Source organism: Argentina anserina, chromosome 5, assembly GCF_933775445.1.
Source record: "Argentina anserina chromosome 5, drPotAnse1.1, whole genome shotgun sequence".
Classification (NCBI taxonomy): Eukaryota; Viridiplantae; Streptophyta; class Magnoliopsida; order Rosales; family Rosaceae; genus Argentina; species Argentina anserina.
Window position 1 is genome coordinate 3,021,150 of NC_065876.1, and position 22,108 is coordinate 3,043,257.

Genomic DNA, 22,108 nt, shown 5'->3' on the forward strand with positions numbered 1-22,108 from the left:
CCAAAAGATTCACCCACATTTTCATAGTCATAAAGTATAAAACTAACAGTATACATATGATGTAGAAAACTTGAATAAATTTTAACAACAACACTATTATATAACTGCGATGCGATTCAAATTATGTCTTTCCGGCAGAGGGAAAATACTCTGATTCTGTTGACTTTTCAAGATGAACTACCTTATGAAAGCGTAATCCAAACTCCATCATTTGCAAGCCATCCAATGGCCCAGCCCAAATGCAAGCCCAATGGCCCAAAACCAAAGCACAAAAAGCCCAGGCCAAAAAAAGAGGAGGTTCGACCAATCTTGGCTGCCGCCATGTTGCCACCATCAACGACCACTGTTGGAAGCAACCCCTACCATCCTCTCCAACTCCATCTTCCCACAAGAAATCTGGAAGACCACAAAGGGGATTTGATACCCTGCCTCCATCAAGAACAACAAGATCCATTCCCGATTTGAGAGCAAATCTAGAGTGATCGAAGCAAAAACCGGATCCACTTCAGTTGAAACAAAAACCCGGCCAGACCTTACTGCCGTCACCAACCTCCCATATGTCACCATGAGAGCCTCCAAGACAAGTCTTAGGCAGCTCGTGCCGAATAAACCTTTCAACGACTTGAGGAACAAAACCAAACGAAAGAACATGAACACCACTCTCAGCCACCAAAAGCGCTAAGTCCAACACACAGATCACCAGGATAAGGAAAATGAGTATGGTTTACACCATTGATTTGGGATATTTGGATCCAACCATAATCAGATTTAATTTTTTTTTTTCAACTTCTGGTCTCTAGCGGCGCTAGAGAGAAGAAGAATAGAGTTTTTTCTTATCAACACTACAAAAGTCCATTTATCCAAGATTGAATTAGCAAGTATATATGTTTAGTCGCTATCCTGATTGAGGGGGGCTAGTGATCATCGAATAAATACTACTTTGAGCGCGGTGATAGATATATCATAGATTGTCAACACTTCCATCATTCATCTCTTTTAGCCTTCCTCTAGATTCAGCTTCAGGATCAAGAATTCTAGTTGTAATTTACTGTATCAGAAGCATTACTACTTTTGATCACCATCTTTTGTAGCATATAAACAGCTGATATATCTTACCATATATACCTTTTGCCGACTTTAATTGATCCTAATTAGGAGTCTAGGATTAGAACTTCTAATATTATTCAGCTTAACCTCCAAGGCAAAATGGGAGGCATCAATAAGAAACACTAAGAGTAATTATTCTGCGTACCCGCCACACCACGTGACATTGTCATGTAGTGTACACAACCAATCATATTACGTCATCGTATAATTAATATGCACGCGGTGAAAATGTAAAAAAAAAAATTTATATATAAGAACCAATCAAAAATAATTATAATAAAAAATAAACTAATAACATAAAAAATATAATAAGATATGTATCAGGTATATATAATAATTGATCTAATATGATTATATGAAACTAGTACTATTCGTCTATTCCAATATACACGGAAGAGAATCTATAGTACCTTTGTAAAGTCAAATTTAGCTGCAGTTAACAAAATCTGCAGACTTGCTCTGTTCATACACCTCTTTTCATGTCCCTGTCCTTAAAACTTATTGAGTTTGAAAGAACAAGAACCACATAGGGGATTGCACTGTTTCATTAAAAAGAAGACATCATATGACAACGAAGTAAAATATATAAAAGGGAGGTGATATCAACTTCTGAGATTCCAAGTAAAAGCTCAAAATGCCGCCCCCTTAAATCAAGAAGAAGAAGGCAAACACCAGCAAGAAGCAAACTTTTGGAGTTTGCCACGTTTTGTATGTTAGTAACGTATGTATATATTGTTCAGTCAAGCACGTTTCATATTCTATCAGCATCTTGGTTTAGATCATCTGGAAAGAAAGAAGATACTCTGAAACTTCGAACGAAAAGAATGACCCCATTTTCCTTTAAAGGAAGATGACAACTCATTTCTCTATACCTCTTGTTTTGTGCATACTATTAGGCTCTAGAGCCCTATAGGTGTAGGATATCATAATTTTCATTCAATTAGTGAATTATTAAGTGCTACGAAATTAGTATGGCATCGAGTAAAATTCCATGAGGTGAGATTTCTAGCTTCAACCTCAAATGTATATCGAACTGAAGAGAGCCTTTTTAATGATGACCATGAAGCTGAGGACCTCTACGAAGATTATCTGTTAATTTTATTGCCGAGAATGAGAAACAAAGTTGGGTTATCATCTATAAACTGAATTCAACTTGGGAGTAATTATTCTATGTACCCGTCACACCACGTGCCACTCCCATGTGGTGGACCTAACCAATCATATTACGTCATGGTATAATTGCGGTGAAAATGACAAAAGTTTATTTACATATAAGTAATCAATCAACAATAAATATAATAAAAAATTGACTAATAACATTAAAAAGGTACGCCACGTGAAATATGTGTCAAGTATATATAATAATTTTTCAACTTGGGGTCAAAAATTTTAAAATATGATATCTCAGTAATTACTTGTTTGAGCAAAAGCTGTTCAAAGACTTGGAGGTGGCTGGTGTCAACTTAAAGAAACAGCTTCCCTCTAATTAACAACAATGATGAATTTCCACAAACAGATCATATTTTTCCACAGAAGTCGACTTTCGTAAGTATACATCTCTCTCTCTCTCTCTCTCTCTCTCTCTGAAAAGTTGGATTCTTCATGGTCCCATTCTTTCATTATATACTACTACAGTACCACATGCGTTTCTGCAATGTTTATTGTTTGCAATAAGTCCAATACATGCACTATACATTTCTTATTTTCCAAATGACAGCTCTAGTAGAATTTCATTGTATGAATCATTTCCATTTATAAATAACTAAAAGGGCCCTAACTAAAACAAGGGGTCAAGGGTCAAACAAATAAAATAGGAGCATTAATATGCAAAAATATATCATGGAGAAAAGAATAATCACTGATGTAATAAATCGATATCTTGAAAGTGATATGCAACTCACTTTCAGTACATTGCAGTGGATGGGATCCTTTTGTTTTCTAATTTCTAAGATCTGAGTTGAATTGAAATTATCAGTCCCATCATTTGATAAAGTAATTGTCAAAATTTAACAGTTTGAGAATGATGAAGATTACACTGACCAAGAATTTATGTTAGTCCAGTGACCTAGGTGTTTACTTCCAAACAAAGGTTAATTTAGGTTAAATTATGGACTAATGAAATTGGAAGCTTAGTGGAAGCTACGTACATGTAGAAAATTTAGTTATAACCAGGTCACCTTTCTTGAAATATAGTTTTTGGATTTTCCTAAACATTTGTAATTTAAAAAGAAAAGAGGGTTCCCAGTCCTCTATATATATTGCTCTCTAAATAGAGATTTGGATTAGTTAACTAGTTATACACAAGTCTGGTTTGGCATAGTTTGTTCAGACTCCTAGCAAAGAGAAAGCTAGCTGCTATGTCTACCAATACAAAAAGCTTCAGCAGCAGTTCCAGTGAAGATGAGAACGAACTTAGGAGAGGGCCATGGACTCTTGAAGAAGACACTCTTCTGATTCAATACATAGCTCGTCACGGTGAAGGCCGATGGAATCTGCTAGCAAACCGTGCAGGTAATTAGATAGAACTCTTTTGCAAGCAGATTATGATTAGTAATCTAATAGTTCATCATAATGCATCTCTATTCCTACGTACGGACTAGTATAAGCAGCACTCAACCTCTTGCTAAATTATATTCACTTTTCGGGTTGCAGGATTAAGGAGAACTGGAAAGAGTTGCAGATTGAGATGGTTAAACTATCTGAAACCAGATGTTAAGCGTGGAAATCTCACTGTAGAAGAACAGCTCTTGATTCTTGACCTCCACTCCAAGTGGGGAAACAGGTGTGTGCTAAATTAGCTTCGCTCATCCAAAAGTCTGGATATACTTAAATTCCAACTTATGCTTAATCTAGTTGAATATACTTAAATTCCAATCTTGTGATTGTAGGTGGTCGAAAATTGCACAATACTTACCTGGAAGAACAGACAATGAAATCAAGAACTACTGGAGAACTAGAGTGCAGAAACAAGCAAGGCATCTTAAGATTGATACCAACAGCGCAGAGTTTAAGAATATTATTAGGGGCTTTTGGATGCCTAGATTGCTGCAGAAGATAGGAGACCAAAACCAATTATCTGCTTCTCATCAGAATTCAATAACAGCATCACCACCAGAACCACAATTTACTGAGCAAGGAGCTGTTAACATGAGCGGATACGTAAACAATTTGGATATCGAAAACCAAAACAAAGAATGCATTTTTCCTTTAGAGGTACCAATGGATCAGATGTCACGCACTTCCCAATTTTCAGAATATTATCCTTCTAGTCCTTCGTGTGGAGCCATAGTGCACCATGATCACAATGTAAACAACAGTGGACATGACATGGAAGTCTTCAACTTGGTGAATCCTACAGCTGTTGATAATTTCTGTGTGCCAGAAGGTGAAAGCAACTGGCTTGAAACTGATTTCTCATGTAGCATGTGGAACATGGATGAATTGTTGCAAAGGTGTTAGCCTGCATAGTCCCACATCGCTCGAGTGCTATTGCAAATACATATTGTGTAAGATCACGGGCCTCTCCAACCAATATCAATTAGTTTTTGGATCGGATGCTCTATTTTTGGATTGAGGGACTTATTTTGGACAAGCCTCGCCGAACTGATAAGTTATTTGGTATAGTCGTATAGATTAGTTTGTGAGATCATGTATCAAGTGAACAGTACTTGTTAATTTTCCACAACCTAGCTAACTGCAGAACAATGCAGGTTATTGGGTTAAACTTTCCATCAATATCAATGTGCATCCTTTCCTTGGACTAAAATTCAATGCCACTTTGTGAAGCTAATCGATCTATTGTTTAATTGGTTCTGTGTTCATCTCCAAAATTAAGTTTTCATGTGATATGATCAATAATCCAAAGAAACGTTTGAGACATAAAATGCAAGAAAGTTTCTGAAACATGCTTTGAATATGTCTCAGCCTTGCAAGATGTTTCATGATTTTCAGCAGCCATTTTTCTTCTTGCCCAATTAAAGTGGGGTGGTGAAGTTTTTGACTAAACTAGTCAATTCCAGGAAGCAAGATCTGACTGTACCCTTGTGGATCAATGGACTCCACCAACCATATGAAAAGGAACTTTAAAATGACTGCAATTGGGATTTTATAAATGGACTATAAATAGTTGCTAACTCGCTATCTTTTAGAAATGAATACACTCATTTTGGATTGATCTCAAACTTGGTTGTCAGCTACAATACATCACTATGAAGTTTCATTTTACTTATGCAGATACGTTACATTATTAAGACTTCAGCACGATAGTAGAGGTTAATTATTGACATTGATAGAGACAAATCAATAACCTATGATTCTATGAATGTTCCTCCCCCCAAATCCCCAATAACCATTGGTGCAATAAGTTCATGAATCATAATAATTTATCATATATTCCTCAAATAATAGTAGAAGATCGTTTCGTACAAAACTCTATGCAGTTGCCGGTATGTCCGGTTGTCTGTTGACTCATTTGTCAATATATTCATTTCAAAAACTATGTACTGTAAATGGAATTCAGCGAGAGAGCCTCAGCCTAAAAGATTGAATCAGGGTTTGTAGTTATCGTAAAACTTTTCAGCAAATTGGAAAAGGGTCTGGAGCTAGCTGGGCATGAGATATGTCATGATCATTAGAAAGAAAGAAGGTCTGATTGAATTTCAACTTGACTAGGTCAATGGCTCTCCATCAGATTAATTGAAGATTTTCACTTTGGAATGACTATTCTCACCCTGGGTTTTTTCTGCCTGGTTGGTTGTTTGGGGAAAGTTGTTAATGCTCTCATTACTTAAAATGGTGTGGGTATTAAAACGTGCCTGAGAAGAAACGTTCTCTTACAAAACTAAATCGTTTCATTACAAAGTTTGTCATCTCATGTGTGCAAAACCCATACAAATCAAATACCCACTGCAAGATCATGCAATTGGAGTTTTTTTTTTTTTTTTTGAGTAATTGGAGTATTTATTTAACACGTCCGGCTCACCCATTTATGTGATTGGACCAATCAAATCCATAATTTGTCACAAGTGCCTCTCCATATAACCAAAAAAGGAAAGAAAAAAAAAACGTTTAAGATCTCACAGCTTGAGAATAAAAAATTTAGGTCAGTTGGGCTCAAGTCACTATCTATTTAGGTTGCTTCCACTGGGCCAAAGGCGTTGTAAATTTTAGACCACTGGGCCTTAGTTAGCTTTGGGCTTTAACTTTATAAAAGGCTAAGAAGTACCCGGCTAATCTGAACCGTCCAATCTACAAATAAACCATCCCTGTCCTCCCTATAAATAGCTTCACTCAGAAACTTAGGGTTTTTCTATTGTCTCCAGTGTGTGTGCCGAAGCCAAAGGTTGAAGCTTTCACTCACTCCCAGCGGCAGATCTCTCTTCCAGGTAAAACCCTAATCCCATTTCGTCTTCTCAATCCAATCTCATACCTCCTTATTCTATAATCTCCGCAAAGTTATGAGCTTTTCTCTTCAACTCTTCAATCGTCATGTTATATTCTATATGGATTAATTGTTTAATGTTATTGATTCGAAACTTATGATTGTTGCTGCAACTTTTCTAATTGCTGTGTTTTTAGTATAAACTATGAGATTTTGTTATGGATTACTCATAAAGTTGTGAGAACTTAAGCGTTGATTAACTGAGTTGAGAAGCCCGTTAGTTAATAGAAACGAGTTCTAACATTGACATCTTTGTTTCGTCTGTTTTGATGTTTATCAAATTCACTAGATGTGTATGATGTTTTGGCGTTTTGGGTTCGCTTACATTGGTGTTTTAGGAGCAAGTTTCATCTGCTTTCATGAGTTTTGTCAATTCCGTTTGGTATCTCTAGATTCATGAATGCTCATGTTCTTGTTTTTTATTGTCAGATTTTCAACATGTTCACTTCAAGGAAAAAGATCCACAAGGATAAGGATGCTGAACCTTCCGAGTTTGAGGAGCATGTTGCCCAGGTAAGCTCTGCACTTTGTTGTTCTTTTTAATAGTCGTTTGTTTTTAGTGATAAGCTTTACTTATTATTAACCTGAATTGGTATGGCATGCAGGCAATCTTTGATTTGGAGAACACCAACACCGACCTGAAAAGTGACTTGAAGGACTTGTACATCAACTCTGCATCGTAAGACTCGTTTATTGGATGTATATGCATTTGCTTATTAGATATCCTTCCGCTGTATAATTTATATGCCTTTTCTTTTTGATGCAGTGTTGTTGATGTTGCTGGAAGTAGGAAGGCTGTTGTTATCCATGTTCCTTACAGATTGAGGAAGGCTTACCGCAAGATCCATGTTAAACTTGTGAGGGAGCTTGAGAAGAAGTTCAGCGGCAAGGTGATTACTAATTTTAATTTTTAAGGGCTATCATCTAAAATGGAGGATCATATGGAACTTTTATTTTTGTCACGTCGGTGTTACATATTATATCTGTTCAATTTCCTATTGCTTGCTAATTTTGAGCTGCTGTATTGGTTTTATTTGCAAATTTTGGTAATGTTTAATTGACATTTTGGTTTTCATGTGGCAGGATGTGATTCTGATTGCCACACGTAGGATTGTTAGGCCTCCTAAGAAAGGCTCGGCTGCTACACGTCCACGAACTCGCACACTGACTGCTGTTCATGAGGCAATATTGGAGGATGTTGTTTTGCCTGCTGAAATTGTTGGCAAGCGCACCAGATATCGCCTTGATGGTTCCAAGATCATGAAGGTAAACTAACATGACGTGATTTGATTAGTCTTTGTAGATGATCTTGTAACAGTAGTTGAGAAAATTGCCTAGTTGGATAGAAGTTTGAACTGCTCTTTAGGAATTATTTTTCATATGACGTTCATACTTATTTCTCTCTTTTTTCCTTTGTTGAGCAGGTTTTCCTTGACCCAAAAGAGCGAAACAACACCGAGTATAAGCTGGATAGCTTTTCTGCTGTTTACCGCAAGCTTTCAGGAAAGGATGTTGTCTTTGAATACCCCATTACCGAGGCCTAGAAATAGTGTGATGGCACTTTCCAAATACTTTTCGGCCATATTCTGTCTCCAGAAGAAAGAACTGCTTTTTGGCAGCCTAGACAATTTATATTTTTGATGTTGAGGGCATGGTCTAGAATAGCTTTTTCATGAATTTTGTTCTCTTCATTGTTAGATTGTTTATCTTTAAATATGGTTGGTAGTGTAGGAACTTCTAAGCTTTTGAGGTTTCAATTCTATGGTCGCATTACTCGTTTTTATTTGAAATGTTTCCTTGAAAATGAATCATGCTAGCCGGCTATTATTTATCTGCGACGGTAGAAATTATAACCAACAAAGAAGAATTGTCTGAGGTAGTGTAAAAACTTGGATCAATGCTTTTGCTGCGTTCGTTCTACCCCTCTGTTCCATCTTGTTTTGTGGAGCATGTTACTCTTGGTATGTGGAGGGTACATTGCACCAATTCGGCTTCTGCCCTCAAGTTTATAGCAGTACTTCGTTACAATTCTATTGGCGATGATGTGATGTAGATGGTGCTAAGTTTTGTAAAACAATCTGATGCTATGAAATTATGATAAGGAAAACCATCTTTGTGATTTCTAATCTTCCAGCGAATTTGCTTTGGTTTTATTTCGAAATATGTATTAGTAAATGGCGATATGCCCTTTAAGTGGGGGAAATAAATTTTGTACCACTTGGAAATTCTAAGGAACTTTACATAAAACATAATTTAAAGATAATTTATAATTACAAAGATCACTCGTAAACACTAAACTTGAAGTATACAGAAAAGTTCAAGATAATGCATTCCAATCCATAAAATAATAACACAGACCCACACAGGCACACAGTATAACAACTACAGTAGCTAGTAGTCACCTACGATCACGGTACTTTAGATTAGTGAACGTAGTATGCAATATGGTGAGAACCAGAAGGATGAAAGCTGCTACCAAAGAAGTAATTTTCCATGGATTACATAAATAATCACGCTTCAATTTTGCCAGCCACTTGTTCCAGGTAACATTGTAATATCTATTTACTTGAGCACACAGTCCACCATGGGAACAGTGTCATTGTAAAGCTTGCTGAAAAACTGGGAAGCATCTTCAGAGTTCAACCAATTAACCAGTACTCCTTTGTCACAAAGGAAATCCATATCCTTTCTGAAGCTGATGAGGTAGTTCATTAACAGGGCATAAGATGTGATCTTATGTGAGCGGCCATGATAACATTGTTCAAAGGCAATGAGATCCCGAAACAATGGTTCAGTTAGCTCTCCAATTGCAAGTTCTGGAATCAGAAAAGTTCCATCTCTGAAATCTATGTTCATTATGCTCTCAGCAGAACCCCTCCTAAATTCAATGCCAGCTTCCGAGAGAACATTCGCAGGAAGCACCTTTGACTCTGATGTAATGTTATTAGACCAAAAGACTTAAGTTGGGACAACTATTGCAGTTCTTATTAAATCAAGTATGTGTAAGATTGTATATCTAGGATTTTGTTCGGAATAATACTTAAAATTACTGGCTAGAGATGCTTCTAAGCTGAAAAAGTTGAGCACTAGTATGGTAAGGCAAGGGTAGGGGTTATTTTTATGTGCGGTAAGATTATGTAAACACTGAAGAACAAACCAAGGTAGCTGATTCTCTAGTAGCAGAAGACATGACATAAATACTGGTGCATGCAATCCATGTTTAGTATAGGGTCATTACCAGAATCTGTTTCTTGAACACTTCCTGTAATAGAAAGCTTACAATCCGGAAAGCAAACCTTACGAAATAGTTCTATGAGAAAGCATGCATCAAGTATCATCATTTCTCTGAAATCATTCTCGCTAATATGACCAAGTGGTTGTGCATAAAATTTACGTGTACGTTTCTCAAAATCTACAACATTATCAATGCCTCGGATCAGAGTTTTCAAACTTAAGTTCAGACGCGAGAGAAGGTTATGTAAATACCACTGTTTCACCTCTTCCATGAGCTGAAATTGTTTTCCACCTCGGTGAAAAAGTCCTATTGAAACAACATCAGGTTGATAGGCCTCTGGTTTATGTCTCCGCAGCACTTCGGGAACTCTGAAGATGCAGCATTTAGCAGACGCTTGGTACTCATGGTTCTTTCCAATGCTTCAATAATTTCTGCGTTCTTGTTGTCATCTTCTGTTAGGGTCATACTATCATGCTCATCACTACGTCTCGCTATGGGTTTCTCCATCACTATGTTCCAAAGTAAGCCCCAATTTCATAGTCAGCATTTATAAAACAAATTGTGCAGCAAGTGCTCACTCTTTTTACCCGCAGACGAAATTGATGCTTCGTTTGTTTAGTATTGTTCAACTCGTAGGTGTATATAGACTTATCCGAAATGCCTCAATAACAACGAAATCACCTGCTGACAGCCAAAATAACGAGGTTTTCCATAGTTATTGATGTCAAGGATAAAGATTTGGCTCAATGCGACTTTCAAACAATTCAAAGTAATATAAATATTAGCTACTTACATTCTTACAAGACATGGTCCTGCTTAATTATAAGACAACGGTTTCATATAATTATCCGACTTCCCTGGTTCCAGCATACATATCACTTTCTATTCGATCGCTTACAATGTGTTAGTGATAATTTGCCTGCTTTTGTTTGTTGTGTGATCCAGTCACTCCCGGCTCAGTTTTTTAGGAACAAGCTGTAGTGAAGCACCGAGGCATGGAACTAACACGAGAAATATGGTTTCTCAGCTAAACATTAATGGAAATGACTTCCGAAAGCTTTAGCTGAAAGCATCTAAGATGATCGTGACCTACCAATATAAAGAAAACTCGACTCATATGCAAATCCATCATTAACATGAAAAATTCCAGATCTATACTTGCTCTAGTGATTATTAGTGTTTGAACTTTCTTATATTTCCCAATCAATGTGAGGGTTAAGTGTGGTTAGGGAACAATTGAAAGCAACTGGTGTTCTGTGCCATGATAAAGTCCTGCTATAAATCCTGAACTATTATATTAGAACTGTTTACACAGATATGTTATTTTGGTACCAATAAACACAACGAAACAAGAACAGCAAACATATATTACCTAAAGGAAGCAGATTCAAGTACCAACATAGCATAACTGACAGAAAATTAGTAAGTTCATACAGAAACAGTGCTTAGAACACAGCTGAAGTAGCAGTTGAACAGAAATGGTTACTACTTACTAGTAGTTGGTGAACAAAACAATTACCAGCAGTAGTACGTTTTGAATGATTTACTTTCATGTTGAACTCGTTTAACGCACTCAATAATCAATATGCACAACCTATAAAGCTTAATTAAGTTCATAATCATCAATCTGCCACATTGCTGAAACTTTAAAGTCATCTATTGAGATACTAACTATGTGAATGAGCTAAAGAACAGCAATTCAATTTAATTATAGTTATAACAGGAATAATCATTCTTCAAGATCAGATTTTGTTATCACCTCCAATTTGGGGAGGGGTCACATAGCTGAATACATTCAGTGACAGATCATCTAAGTTGAAGATGGTTGGCTGGCTAGTAAGGTATGCCTTCATGAGCTATAGATACAACAGTGATATAGATGCAATCCCCCGTGCAAGGTTGAAATGAAAACAACCACATCCTTCTCCTCTAACGTTGCATTAAGTTGACCAGTAAGCTCCCAGTCACAATCATTCACAAGGGCTAAAACACCAGGTCTCCTGTAACACACAAAGGCCGTCAGTATGATTTGAGCAAATTCTCTTGGCTCTTCCACCAAAATCATTAACATGCTTAATTTTACATTACTGCATACTTTTATGTTTGACACACATAACAAATATTTTTATTGCATACTCACACGGAATCTCCTTTCATAAACATTTCAGGCCTCTCCTTGATCAAATTAATACGAATCCAAGCAAGTAAATCTTTCATGGTTAACTGAGAAGAGAATGAAATTAGTTAGGCCAAAGCCAATGACGTACATACCCAAAATACAAATCAGTCTCACAATTCAATAATATCCGACTTAACCAAAAAAAAAAAAGTAACCTTTTCTGCTTTCTTTTGTAGTTCAACATTAACTTTATGACTCGCAAATTCGATTTCACTCAGGTTCACAATGGCACAAGGTTAAAACATAGTATCACACAATAACAATGAACCAGTTAACACTTAACAGAAAGGACAAGTTCCAAGACTCTCAATCTCTGGATACCTTATAAATGGTCCCTGGATATATACATCCTTGTATGGATCTAAACCAAGTAGTAACACCCATGTTCCATACTTTGGAAGCCTAAGAAAATGTGAGAAGGAACTACTCTAATTTCATGCATACCTCAATTAATGGTAAATGCTAACTAGAAAGCATCGAGTCATCAAGGGTGCCAAGTTCTCCTGGAAACCATATAACTATGATTGAACTTGAATTTATAAAGTCAATGAACCACGAAAAGAATTCTACAGTATGAGGTAACTTCCATGAAAAGATTACCACTTAAGTGTCATGCAAACACATATAATGAGGAAAAAAGAAGAGTTTGACGTGATGAAAAAAAAAAAAGGTGGGAGTAGCAATTTATTATCTATTGTAGAAACCAACTTCACTTTTGCAATATCATTCATCTTAGAAATTAAGAAGCCAAACCAGTAAAGCTCAGAGCCATGAAGCATTACAAAGTTTTGGGAAATGATAAATGAGAAAGTCAACTTTAACCCGAATTCTACCGTCAGCTGCATACTGGAATTCTGGAAAGCCTGTAGAGGTTTCTGAGGATTTCTGAGTATCAAGAGAATAGTATATTAGAATACAAACTATTTAGGATATTTATCAAAGGTGCAGAATACAAGCTTCACAGAGGAGATTTCTTCTGCATATATATAGCAGGAAAACGAGTACTATGATTGCTATTATCCAATTGATTCACTACAAAGAGATACCTACTCAAGTTGTAAACAGACTCGAGTGTCAGTTCACCCACTATCATCGAATTACATATTGTTTTCTGACTTTCTCTTTGAATCTAATCAGTACTCAAATATAATCAGTTATAACTGCCCAGAACAAAATGCATGTATTCAAATGTCAAAACATAAGAGACAACTCACAAACGGGGATACCTGTTGGATGGTAAGTTTGTTTCTTTTTCCCTCTTGAGTCTTGAGTCTTGATCTCAGTGGATCTCGTATTCTGCTTTATGTTTTCTTCAATTGAAGAGACCTAAAATAACTGAAACCCTAAACCACTTTACTTTCTGGAGGAACAGTGAGGGAGAACGAGACTAACTAACTACTGTAGTGTGAACCAACCTCTTCGTTGTTTTAGCGCCTGCTCTTTCGACCAAAGGTAATAGACCAATCATTTTTTCTTTTACTCATAAACAAATCAAATTAATTCATTTTCTCAACAACAAAAAAACAATCTAATTGATTAAAGGAAAAATGACCATAATTTAGTGGCACAAGCACCAAACTGGCTACCACGCTCAATTAGGATTTCTTGCAGCAACTATAGAACTGGCTGGAAACCAATAACTTTAGAGAGATTCGTCTAACTTCATTCTCTTTCAATAGATTTATACACAGGAATTGCCCGAAGGCCGAAAAAGACAGATCAATACTTGAGCTACATTTGCTTGTCTATGATAATGTTTAACAGACATGATCATAAAGAAGTTTCAACTTCGAAGCCAATATCATTTTCCAAAAGCAGAGCCCAAATCACTAGGCAGTGCTAACTTATGTCTTTACTTATATAGCAGACTATGATTGTTGAAGATCAAATTTGAAAAAGAAAGATAAGAACAAATTTTTTGGACCTGGCACAGAAGATTATGGGATACACTAGCATGTCCAATAAATAAAATTGGCTGACAAATGAGATATGTGAGCTCCACAATGTTGAAAAGAATGATTTTACAGTAGTAAGCATGATCAGAAAATCTCCTTGATAAAAATAAGAAGCCACAGACAAATTGCTCAAGGCATTCCAGCAGTTGATTCGTGTCCCCCACATTTTGTATCCTGCACAGATACAGCAATGATTATTGAGTATTGACTAATAAGCTGTAGGAATTTCTTGAGAAGTATAATCACATTAAGATTCAAAAGCTAGAAACACAGATAACAAACCAATATTAAGTGGTTGATGATTATGTAAATCACTCACAACAACAAAATAACAATAGATGAATAGAAAATCCAAAAATGTATGAGATTACAAATACCCCATTCGGAACTTCAGTGTTGTGACAGTCACATAACAGAAGTGTACATTCGGCATTTAGAATGACAATCCTATTATTATCACCACAGGAGGAAAGAAGGAAAGAATTATGGCAAAAAACATACCTCAAGCCAAAATCACAAGACCAAGGTACATGGCTCCACAGAGAAACAAGAAAGATATTAAGCCCCTATAAGTCAAGCTTTCAGAATTAGAAAATATAACAGATGCCATGCCGTTTGCTACTGCAACTAAAAGGAAGTACAGAAGAAGAAAGGAATTCCTCATGCAGCAAATCAAGCAATCTCATTAACAATAAGAAGCTCACCATATGACACCCCATCCACAACCAGTACAGCAAGGACACTCTTCTGCAAATTTCTCAGCATCACTAGAATGAACTCTACGGGATATCAAATCATCATAGATATCTGTAACATTACATGAGAAGAATAAGGCATATAGTCAACTTGAGGATCATCTAATTCATTTCTTTATGGATTCATACCATAAACTGAAAATAAGCTGTTCATTACACCTGCAATCAGATTGATAAAAATCAAGTGATCATTAAATTTCAAAAGAAAGAAAAGTAATTATAGGCAAATAGGAACAAGAATTCTCGCAGATTACCTATAAACAGAATAATATACCGAAGTATACGAACTTTTGTTGTTTCTTGCAGAGCCCAAATTATACCAAGGAAAAGAATGAATCCTGGTGGTAAATATGTACACAAACATTATAAATGCCATGTTGCATCCAGTGCTAGATGTCATAAGAGATGTTTATTGCAAATTGGTATGCATACCTATACAAAGTCCTCTAAGTGTCCACTGTACATGATCAAGCAGAGGCACAATTAACACAAAGGACAAAGAGTTTAAATAGCAATAGAAGCAAGCTTTAAAAGAATGTGAACAGCTTGGGAACCTAAGGAATGCAGGGATTATGTGATGGCGTCAATCAGTTTAACATGACATATTTAAGCATTCAATTTGCATGCAATACAGTTTAAAAGTTTTGAACCAATATGATTCAAAAGTGCAGTTTAGATTGAACACGCAACACTCAATATCAAGTCATCAGCAGTACTTACATTTTTCGCTATAAAGAGTGTAATAAATAGAGCAGCTAGAAAACATCCAGCAGCTATCCGTGCAGTAAGAAGATTTGTAGATGCAAGAATCAAGAGCATCCCCCAAAAGGATGAACCTAGATCTGATATGCCACATAAACAAAGAGATGAGAAAGATCAAAATTGATGAGACATATTGAGATTCAGACTGAGTGACGGATTGAATTTCTAAATTTCTAAATTGCATAAAAGTTATGCATTATGCTTGATCACATCATCACATAATTAATTGTCACACATCCAGTGGAGGAGTACTATCGATGCCAATCATGTCATAAACTAAAAAGACAGATATTGGAAAGGAAAAAGTTAAATTACATCCGGCTGGAAGAATTAACCAGTATACACCACCACGGGTCTGTGTGGTTCCACCTTCATCTGCATGAACTTGAATCCCTTCCACCTGCAAATTAACCTATAACATTACCTGCCTTGAATAAATGTAACTTATTCTAACTAAATTTAACCAATTAGGAAACCACTACCAGCTCAGCAGTACACTTAATCAAGATGTTCGAGTCAAGATGAATATGATTTCTGGGTCTAGGGCTAAAGTATTTACATGATTGCATTTGCAAAACTTCAATGTGAATGCTGAATGATAAAAACTTCTAAATCGAAGTGTGAAAGAATATAGCTTCTTACATGACCACATGTTAGTTTACAAGCGATAGCATGGCTAGCCTCATGAAGAAACACAGTGACAAGCTTAAACGGTCTCAGCAGTACTGTCCTCCATAGCTACAATAATCATCAGAAACACCAACTCCATTACTGCAATAGCACAAAGCATCCATCTAACTATGCTGCTTTAAACAAAACGAATGCACAACTTATTAGAAGCAATGCCAAAATCCCCAAGTCCCAAAATTTGCCAAGAACTAGAAATTAGCCTCCATAATTCGAAAGGGTTATCTGCACATAAATTTCAGAACTTTGAGAAGCTCATGAAAAACAAAGCTGAACCCAGATCAAGCATTCAAGCCAACAACCCAAGCTCTTAAAAACATCAGAGGAAAAGCAAAATAAACTCTATCTCTACCCAAAATCAATCCAACATAAACATCATTGATCATTCACATCTATTAGAGATAACAGAGATATTGATAAGCATTTACCGCAAGTATAACAACTGTGCAGACAGAAACAGTAATGAGAAACACATCTTGCTCATGGTTACAGCAATTCTTCAGTCCCCAATTCGGCTCCATCAGAGACCCACTTTACACACAACTGTATTTTTCTAAAGGAAATTCTGGGTAGTTTTGATGAATTTGAATTCAAAACTTGGAGTTCAGTCCAGAAACGATTTGAACTTTTTTTTTTTGATCAAGAAAAGATTTGAACTTGGAAGGTCAGAACCAAAAGAAAGAACTTTAAAGTTTTAACTTTGATCAATAAATAATGAAATTCTTCAACTTTGTTTGTTGAACCAATCAGGACATTGGTTCATACCCTGTGTGACTTTAAAGACTTCTGTCTTTGCGGGAACACGGTTTCCCATAATACTTTCAGATCTCGTCATTTTATAATCTAAGGATTGGTTCATTTAATCATTTTCAATGTTTTTTTTTTTTGAGTCCTCAAGTTTAAGTACAATATGTATGCAACTGTGGTTCCTTTCAGAAAAAGCTATTGGATTTAAGGATTGGAATGCTCAGATGCATCAAGTGAGAAAATCTGATGGTTTCCAAGTCACATAAGAGTAATCAGATTTGGTTGATTGATGTTTTAAACTAGGTACTCAGGGTAGTTTGATGTTAAATCATGAGTTTTTAAAGTCAACTGTTATTCTTTAATCTGCTACTGCAGAACAGAACAACAAATTATATTAGCTGTAATTACAAAAAAAATACTTCACAACACTGCTTTCATGAAGAGAAGTAGAGAAGAATAAGACATTAGTATTTTTACAGTCAATAAACTACATTTCCCAGAAGCCTAAGTGACACCATGTCTCCCCTACCAGCAATAGCATTGGTGAAAACCAACAACATCGACGGAATGGAAATTGAAGCTAACATGATGAACAAATTTCATGTCAGGACTCGGGACTATCTGCAGCGTGACGTTTCCACCACAGACACAAATGATGAAGCACTGCAAGAATTATTTTCTTCTTCTGGTAATTAGATTTGAAAGCATTACAGCCATTCCATTCCATTCCATTCATTTCAATTCCAAACCGAGAAAAAGGATCTGCATTTTATAATTTGACATATGTATTGCCAGAACAGTGTGTAAACTTAGTTATTCACTTGTAAATTTGTCATATGTTATTGTGAGGTATGAAATTTGTGACCTTTCTGGTACTTTTTGCTAAGCCAGCGAGTTTCTCCTAGGTCAATCTGATCAAATGCCTACAGAAAGTGTACATGAGGAAGAAACTGGAATTAAACAATTGATAGTTTATGAGTAAGTTTTGACACCTGCAAGTTGGAATTCAGCAGCTGAATTGAAGCTAATAGCAGAAGGTGCAGAAAGCGTAACCCCAAAAACCAGAAAGAGGGTAGTAATTAATCTATTACAGTTAATTGGCTTCTGGGAGTTAATTCATTCTGATTCATGATTCTGTTTGTTACCTGCAATACATTTTGAGTTTTAGTTTTATGTGGACGGCCTTAATTTGAGGCTGGACCTCACAATAGTATTTTGTTCTTAATATTTTGACTAAAAAGAGCACAACTAAGTCATCCCTATTTCCTAGTGCAGGAAATCGTCATATTTAGAAGAATAAATTCAATGATATTATGTTAGCACAAGTCATAGCTGAGAGAATTACTGTACATCAAATAATTGGAGCTAGCACAGCACTTTAATTACAAACGGAGGTTAATTATCACTGATCTACCTACCTACATTAATAGAAGAATTAGACATTGAATTTCTAGAGTACTCCTCAACAAAACTATTGCCCTCAGAAGGCTGGGTACCACCAGTGAATCCACTGCTACCATTGGTATTGATGGTAAGCGCCGAAGTAGATGTAGTAGTCCGCCGTCCTCCTCGGCCTTGAAGACCAGGTAAACCTGGTCTGGGAAGAGTAAATGAATCGCTAGAAAGCATGAGATGAACAGAGTTCATGTCAGGCCTATCGGCAATACTTGCCTGACAACATAAAAGCCCTAGCTGAATGCACATTGCTGCCTCTTCACGATTGTACCTAGCTAGGGATGGATCAACTAATTCCAATGCTTTACCTGCTTCATACAACATCCATGACTGCAGAAGATAGAGAAGAAGAAAATTCATCTAGTTGTCCAACAGAAGCAAACAAAAACACAATTTTTGTAGTAGGTTGCCAACCAACATAGCAAACTAGTTTGGCTTGAATAGCAGGAACGCTGATTTAAGTCCATCAAGTACTTATATGGTAAAACGACATATATGAACTGCATTTCAAGTTGTTACATAAAATGCAGGTGCAGATAGCCTAGTTTTGTGATGCAAATTTGTCTTATTCTGGACGATTGATTAACATCCAAGATTCAATTCCTAAAAATCAGACACATTAATGAAGATAATGAAGGTTGGACCAACTTAAGCTTCTTATTTAGACTATATAGGGCTACTTTTAAGTCTATTTCCGCACAAGTTGCATTAACAGTAAAAGCTTTTCACAAAATTAAGGCAACTTACATAGCTCAAGAGGTCTGCCTTTTCTCTATCAAGCAACCGATCATGGGTCTTTCTCCCGCTAACAATCTCTAACACCAAGACTCCATAACTGAATATGTCTGTCTTCACCGACAAATATCCATGCATTGCATATTCAGGAGCCATATAACCACTACATTTAACAAAAGTTTCGAGTCAAATTTCAAAAACAAGTGGCCAAACAATTCATGGAACAATACGACTAAATGTTCAAAACTATGTACACCATAAAGGCAAAAGAGCCCTGCAAAATATAAACTACTCACTGAGTACCAGAAATCCTAAATGTATTTAGATGAGTGTCTTCCCCAGGAAACAGCCTTGCCAAGCCAAAATCCGCAATTTTCGGATTGAGCTTCTCATCCAACAATATATTACTGGCTTTAATATCCCTATGAATGATCCTCACCGGCGCCTGCTCATGGAGGTATAGAAGACCTCTAGCCACGCCTGTTATTATCCTAAACCTTGTCATCCAATCCAGAGCTGCAGATTTGGTTTTATCTGAAACAACATTAAGAACAATAATATACCAATAATTAGTACCTTCCTCAATCCTCATTAGAACCAGTTTTGAACCAAACTAAACAAAATCACACAAACATGTTCTGCATACCAAAAATGAAGAAATCAAGACTCTTGTTTGGGAGGTACTCATAAACCAACATCTTCTCAGGTCCTTGTACACAACACCCCATTAACATTACCAGATTCTTGTGCTGAACTCTAAGTAACAGTTTTACCTCATTGGTAAATTCCCTCACTCCTTGCCTTGAATCTAAAGACAGCTTCTTTACTGCAACTTCCACCCCATTTGGCATCAAACCCTGAAATTTTTAACCACAAAAAGCTCACGTCTTTATTCCACAAACACTGCTAAATAACATTCCGACATTGACCCGGATGGAACTCGGAAATTACGCACCTTGTAAACCGGTCCGAAGCCGCCGTGGCCGAGCTTGTTGATGTCAGAGAAAAAACCGGTGGCAATTTGCAGAGCTTGTAACTCGAAGAAGAGATCAAAGGATTCCAAAACGTCGTCGTCTTCTGTCCGGCCGCCTCTTCCGGCGAAATAGGCACATAAACCGGAACAACAATCCATGAGCCGCCTCTTCTGGATTGTACTTCTCTGTCACCCAAACGACCCCGTTTTGAGAAGATTTCACCTGAATCTACGTTAACCAACTATTCACGTGATAGTAATACTGCGAGAAGTGGCTGAATGTAAAATGCTATAATCAGCAAATTTGACAATATGAAAAGTCGTGTCACGACATTTAGTCACTTAGGCGCGTTAAGGACTATAACGAGTTGAAGAACTAACAATTCGTGTGACTTGCACGTTATTAGTGTAGATACATCTCGTTAAGTGAATTCGCTCTCTAATTTCAAATTTGTGGGAAATTCAATTGGCAGGTGGTCATTGATGTTTGGAAGTCAGAGAGACGGAGATGCTGCCTTGAAGTATTCAAGATGATCCTCCCTCAGACTACATGTAATCATATTTGGGATTAAGCAATGTGAACTCGTTAATTGGCTTGAGAAGTTGAGATGTCAACTTCTAAATATAAAGTGCTGTTCCTTTATACTTTTCTACATCAGCTTCCGTGCTTTGTTTTGCTCCATAAATTCCTTGTACACATTATGACAATATGACGTGATTAAAGTGTTTGTCTTACTTTTAGGTGTACGCTTAGGTCAATGATTTGAATCGGACAAAATTTATAGTACATGAAGTTTCAGTGACATGTATACACCTATAAATTCCTGATATATTAAATAACAGACCCAACCCAAAACAGGTAGAAGACGTTATTGCGACCGTTAAACCGCATGCCATTATGAACTTAATGAATGATATAATTGGATTTTACGGAAAAACCTTACCCTAGGACTTAATTCGCAGTTTGGCACTTTGTATAAGGATATAGTCCTCCGCCGAGCTCATTTCTCTCAGTGGCCATAGCTTTGTAAAAGTCAGACTCATAATCTAATTAAGTAATTAAGTCCTGATCAGATTCATATATCCTTGTTCATAACCAAGTACAACTAGAGCTACAAGGATCAATGTCTTTGCGAAGTGAAATGAAAAATTGAAAATCATCTAGGCATGCAGAACTATGTTCTATGATCGAAGGGGCACAGTTTACGAGTCAACTTGGATCTGCATCCTCATGGTTATGGAATCGGATTGCCAAGTTTTGGCTAATGAGTTACAAACAGATCAATTGGATAGTTTGCCAGAGCTTGGTTTTCTTTTTCAATATCTTCATGCAGCCCTGCAATTGCTTCCCTCAGTTTGTCCATCGATGATCTACCAATGAAGAATGTAGCTCATGAACTAGATAAGAATGTTTTTCATCATTAACAACCATTAATCTCTTTACAATTTTATTAATTAATAGTTCTTCTTTTTAATGTGGAGGTTAAAGGCTGTGAAGACAAATTAGACCTGCTCAAGATCTTACCCCATAAAATTCCGTACAAACCCCATTTTACCCCTCAATGTACGCCACCTACCCCATCAACTAATAGCGTTACTAACCCCATGTTCTTATTCTAGGTTAGGCTTCAAACGTGATGTATTGAAGTTTATGTTTCTAAACATGGTGAATGGTTGTTAGTAGTGGCACAAATTTCATGTACATGTACCAGATTTCTTCCATTTGAATCTCTTGCTGCAAAAAATGAATCATCTGCTACCACAGCTAGGAAACAACTTATCATAGTTCAATTAGGAAACAACCAACTAAATTAGCACGTACTTTTATCAATTGACTAAAGAAAGAATATATTAAATACATAGAGATTTCTTAAGTCTCAACACGCGTTTTGACATCCGATGTATATTTCGTTCTTTAATTCAGACTTAATAATTATAGTAAAAATCAAGAAAAATATGTATCTTAAAAAGTCTTATACTTTTTAAGTTTCGATAACGAAATATATCTAACCTTGCCCCCACTTAATTGCATGTTTAGGGGCAAGTCTCTCCAAAGATCTCTTCAAACCTCATTCTTC

At 36.5% G+C, this 22,108-nt stretch overlaps 5 protein-coding genes and 1 pseudogene across 6 annotated transcripts; 2 read left to right on the forward strand and 4 right to left on the reverse strand.

The window, feature by feature from the left end:
- The first annotated feature begins 3,408 nt into the window (after positions 1 to 3,408).
- Positions 3,409 to 4,897, forward strand: LOC126793705 (transcription factor MYB62-like). The gene is made up of 3 exons (XM_050520302.1): positions 3,409 to 3,618; positions 3,760 to 3,889; positions 3,996 to 4,897. The coding sequence occupies exons 1-3, from the start codon at positions 3,465 to 3,467 to the stop codon at positions 4,564 to 4,566; spliced, it is 855 nt and encodes a 284-aa protein (XP_050376259.1). The 5' UTR covers positions 3,409 to 3,464; the 3' UTR covers positions 4,567 to 4,897.
- Positions 4,898 to 6,409: 1,512 nt separating this feature from the next.
- LOC126793853 (40S ribosomal protein S7-1-like) lies at positions 6,410 to 8,281 on the forward strand. Its single transcript, XM_050520482.1, has 6 exons — positions 6,410 to 6,491; positions 6,977 to 7,060; positions 7,153 to 7,226; positions 7,314 to 7,437; positions 7,631 to 7,813; positions 7,972 to 8,281. The coding sequence occupies exons 2-6, from the start codon at positions 6,986 to 6,988 to the stop codon at positions 8,089 to 8,091; spliced, it is 576 nt and encodes a 191-aa protein (XP_050376439.1). The 5' UTR covers positions 6,410 to 6,491; positions 6,977 to 6,985; the 3' UTR covers positions 8,092 to 8,281.
- Positions 8,282 to 8,945: 664 nt separating this feature from the next.
- LOC126794078 (UPF0481 protein At3g47200-like) lies at positions 8,946 to 10,495 on the reverse strand (annotated as a pseudogene).
- A 977-nt stretch (positions 10,496 to 11,472) lies between these two features.
- Positions 11,473 to 13,429, reverse strand: LOC126794079 (uncharacterized). The gene is made up of 5 exons (XM_050520724.1): positions 13,377 to 13,429; positions 13,188 to 13,257; positions 12,784 to 12,846; positions 11,923 to 12,005; positions 11,473 to 11,782 (listed from the first exon to the last, which is right to left on the reverse strand). Exons 1-5 carry the CDS (start codon positions 13,427 to 13,429, stop codon positions 11,632 to 11,634), a joined length of 420 nt encoding a protein of 139 aa, XP_050376681.1. The 3' UTR covers positions 11,473 to 11,631.
- On the reverse strand, positions 12,418 to 16,912 carry LOC126793376 (uncharacterized). 2 transcript variants are annotated; one of them, XM_050519877.1, is made up of 11 exons: positions 16,549 to 16,912; positions 16,076 to 16,171; positions 15,749 to 15,833; positions 15,392 to 15,513; positions 15,104 to 15,128; positions 14,926 to 15,009; positions 14,801 to 14,830; positions 14,621 to 14,723; positions 14,418 to 14,482; positions 13,188 to 14,090; positions 12,418 to 12,836 (listed from the first exon to the last, which is right to left on the reverse strand). In XM_050519877.1, exons 1-9 carry the CDS (start codon positions 16,639 to 16,641, stop codon positions 14,419 to 14,421), a joined length of 702 nt encoding a protein of 233 aa, XP_050375834.1. In that variant the 5' UTR covers positions 16,642 to 16,912; the 3' UTR covers positions 12,418 to 12,836; positions 13,188 to 14,090; position 14,418. The 2 variants fall into 2 exon arrangements, with proteins under 2 accessions (XP_050375834.1, XP_050375835.1); XM_050519878.1 differs by having other exon boundaries at positions 12,418 to 12,846.
- Positions 16,913 to 18,160: 1,248 nt separating this feature from the next.
- LOC126794930 (cysteine-rich receptor-like protein kinase 10) lies at positions 18,161 to 20,241 on the reverse strand. The gene is made up of 5 exons (XM_050521728.1): positions 20,013 to 20,241; positions 19,704 to 19,914; positions 19,354 to 19,591; positions 19,070 to 19,220; positions 18,161 to 18,652 (listed from the first exon to the last, which is right to left on the reverse strand). The coding sequence occupies exons 1-5, from the start codon at positions 20,187 to 20,189 to the stop codon at positions 18,278 to 18,280; spliced, it is 1,152 nt and encodes a 383-aa protein (XP_050377685.1). The 5' UTR covers positions 20,190 to 20,241; the 3' UTR covers positions 18,161 to 18,277.
- Between the last annotated feature and the right edge of the window lie 1,867 nt (positions 20,242 to 22,108).

What these genes read in the sequence shown, in the direction of transcription:
- LOC126793376 (XM_050519877.1), bottom strand. Translation starts at nt 16,641, where the DNA reads ATGGAGCCGAATTGGGGACTGAAGAATTGCTGTAACCATGAGCAAGAT. An exon ending in CACTCTTTATAGCGAAAAAT is followed by an intron (nt 15,129 to 15,391) that starts GTAAGTACTGCT and finishes GATCATGTACAG; the next exon opens with TGGACACTTAGAGGACTTTG. An exon ending in TGTGGATGGGGTGTCATATG is followed by an intron (nt 14,483 to 14,620) that starts GTGAGCTTCTTA and finishes CTTGACTTATAG; the next exon opens with GGGCTTAATATCTTTCTTGT.
- LOC126793705 (XM_050520302.1), top strand. Translation starts at nt 3,465, where the DNA reads ATGTCTACCAATACAAAAAGCTTCAGCAGCAGTTCCAGTGAAGATGAG. An exon ending in TCTGCTAGCAAACCGTGCAG is followed by an intron (nt 3,619 to 3,759) that starts GTAATTAGATAG and finishes TTCGGGTTGCAG; the next exon opens with GATTAAGGAGAACTGGAAAG. An exon ending in CACTCCAAGTGGGGAAACAG is followed by an intron (nt 3,890 to 3,995) that starts GTGTGTGCTAAA and finishes TTGTGATTGTAG; the next exon opens with GTGGTCGAAAATTGCACAAT.
- LOC126794930 (XM_050521728.1), bottom strand. Translation starts at nt 20,189, where the DNA reads ATGGATTGTTGTTCCGGTTTATGTGCCTATTTCGCCGGAAGAGGCGGC. An exon ending in TCTTGATTTCTTCATTTTTG is followed by an intron (nt 19,592 to 19,703) that starts GTATGCAGAACA and finishes ATGTTGTTTCAG; the next exon opens with ATAAAACCAAATCTGCAGCT. An exon ending in AGGCAGACCTCTTGAGCTAT is followed by an intron (nt 18,653 to 19,069) that starts GTAAGTTGCCTT and finishes TATCTTCTGCAG; the next exon opens with TCATGGATGTTGTATGAAGC.
- LOC126793853 (XM_050520482.1), top strand. Translation starts at nt 6,986, where the DNA reads ATGTTCACTTCAAGGAAAAAGATCCACAAGGATAAGGATGCTGAACCT. An exon ending in TTGTACATCAACTCTGCATC is followed by an intron (nt 7,227 to 7,313) that starts GTAAGACTCGTT and finishes TTTTTGATGCAG; the next exon opens with TGTTGTTGATGTTGCTGGAA. An exon ending in ATGGTTCCAAGATCATGAAG is followed by an intron (nt 7,814 to 7,971) that starts GTAAACTAACAT and finishes TTTGTTGAGCAG; the next exon opens with GTTTTCCTTGACCCAAAAGA.
- LOC126794079 (XM_050520724.1), bottom strand. Translation starts at nt 13,429, where the DNA reads ATGATTGGTCTATTACCTTTGGTCGAAAGAGCAGGCGCTAAAACAACG. An exon ending in ACAAACTTACCATCCAACAG is followed by an intron (nt 12,847 to 13,187) that starts GTATCCCCGTTT and finishes CTTGATACTCAG; the next exon opens with AAATCCTCAGAAACCTCTAC. An exon ending in TTTATGAAAGGAGATTCCGT is followed by an intron (nt 11,783 to 11,922) that starts GTGAGTATGCAA and finishes TGTGTGTTACAG; the next exon opens with GAGACCTGGTGTTTTAGCCC.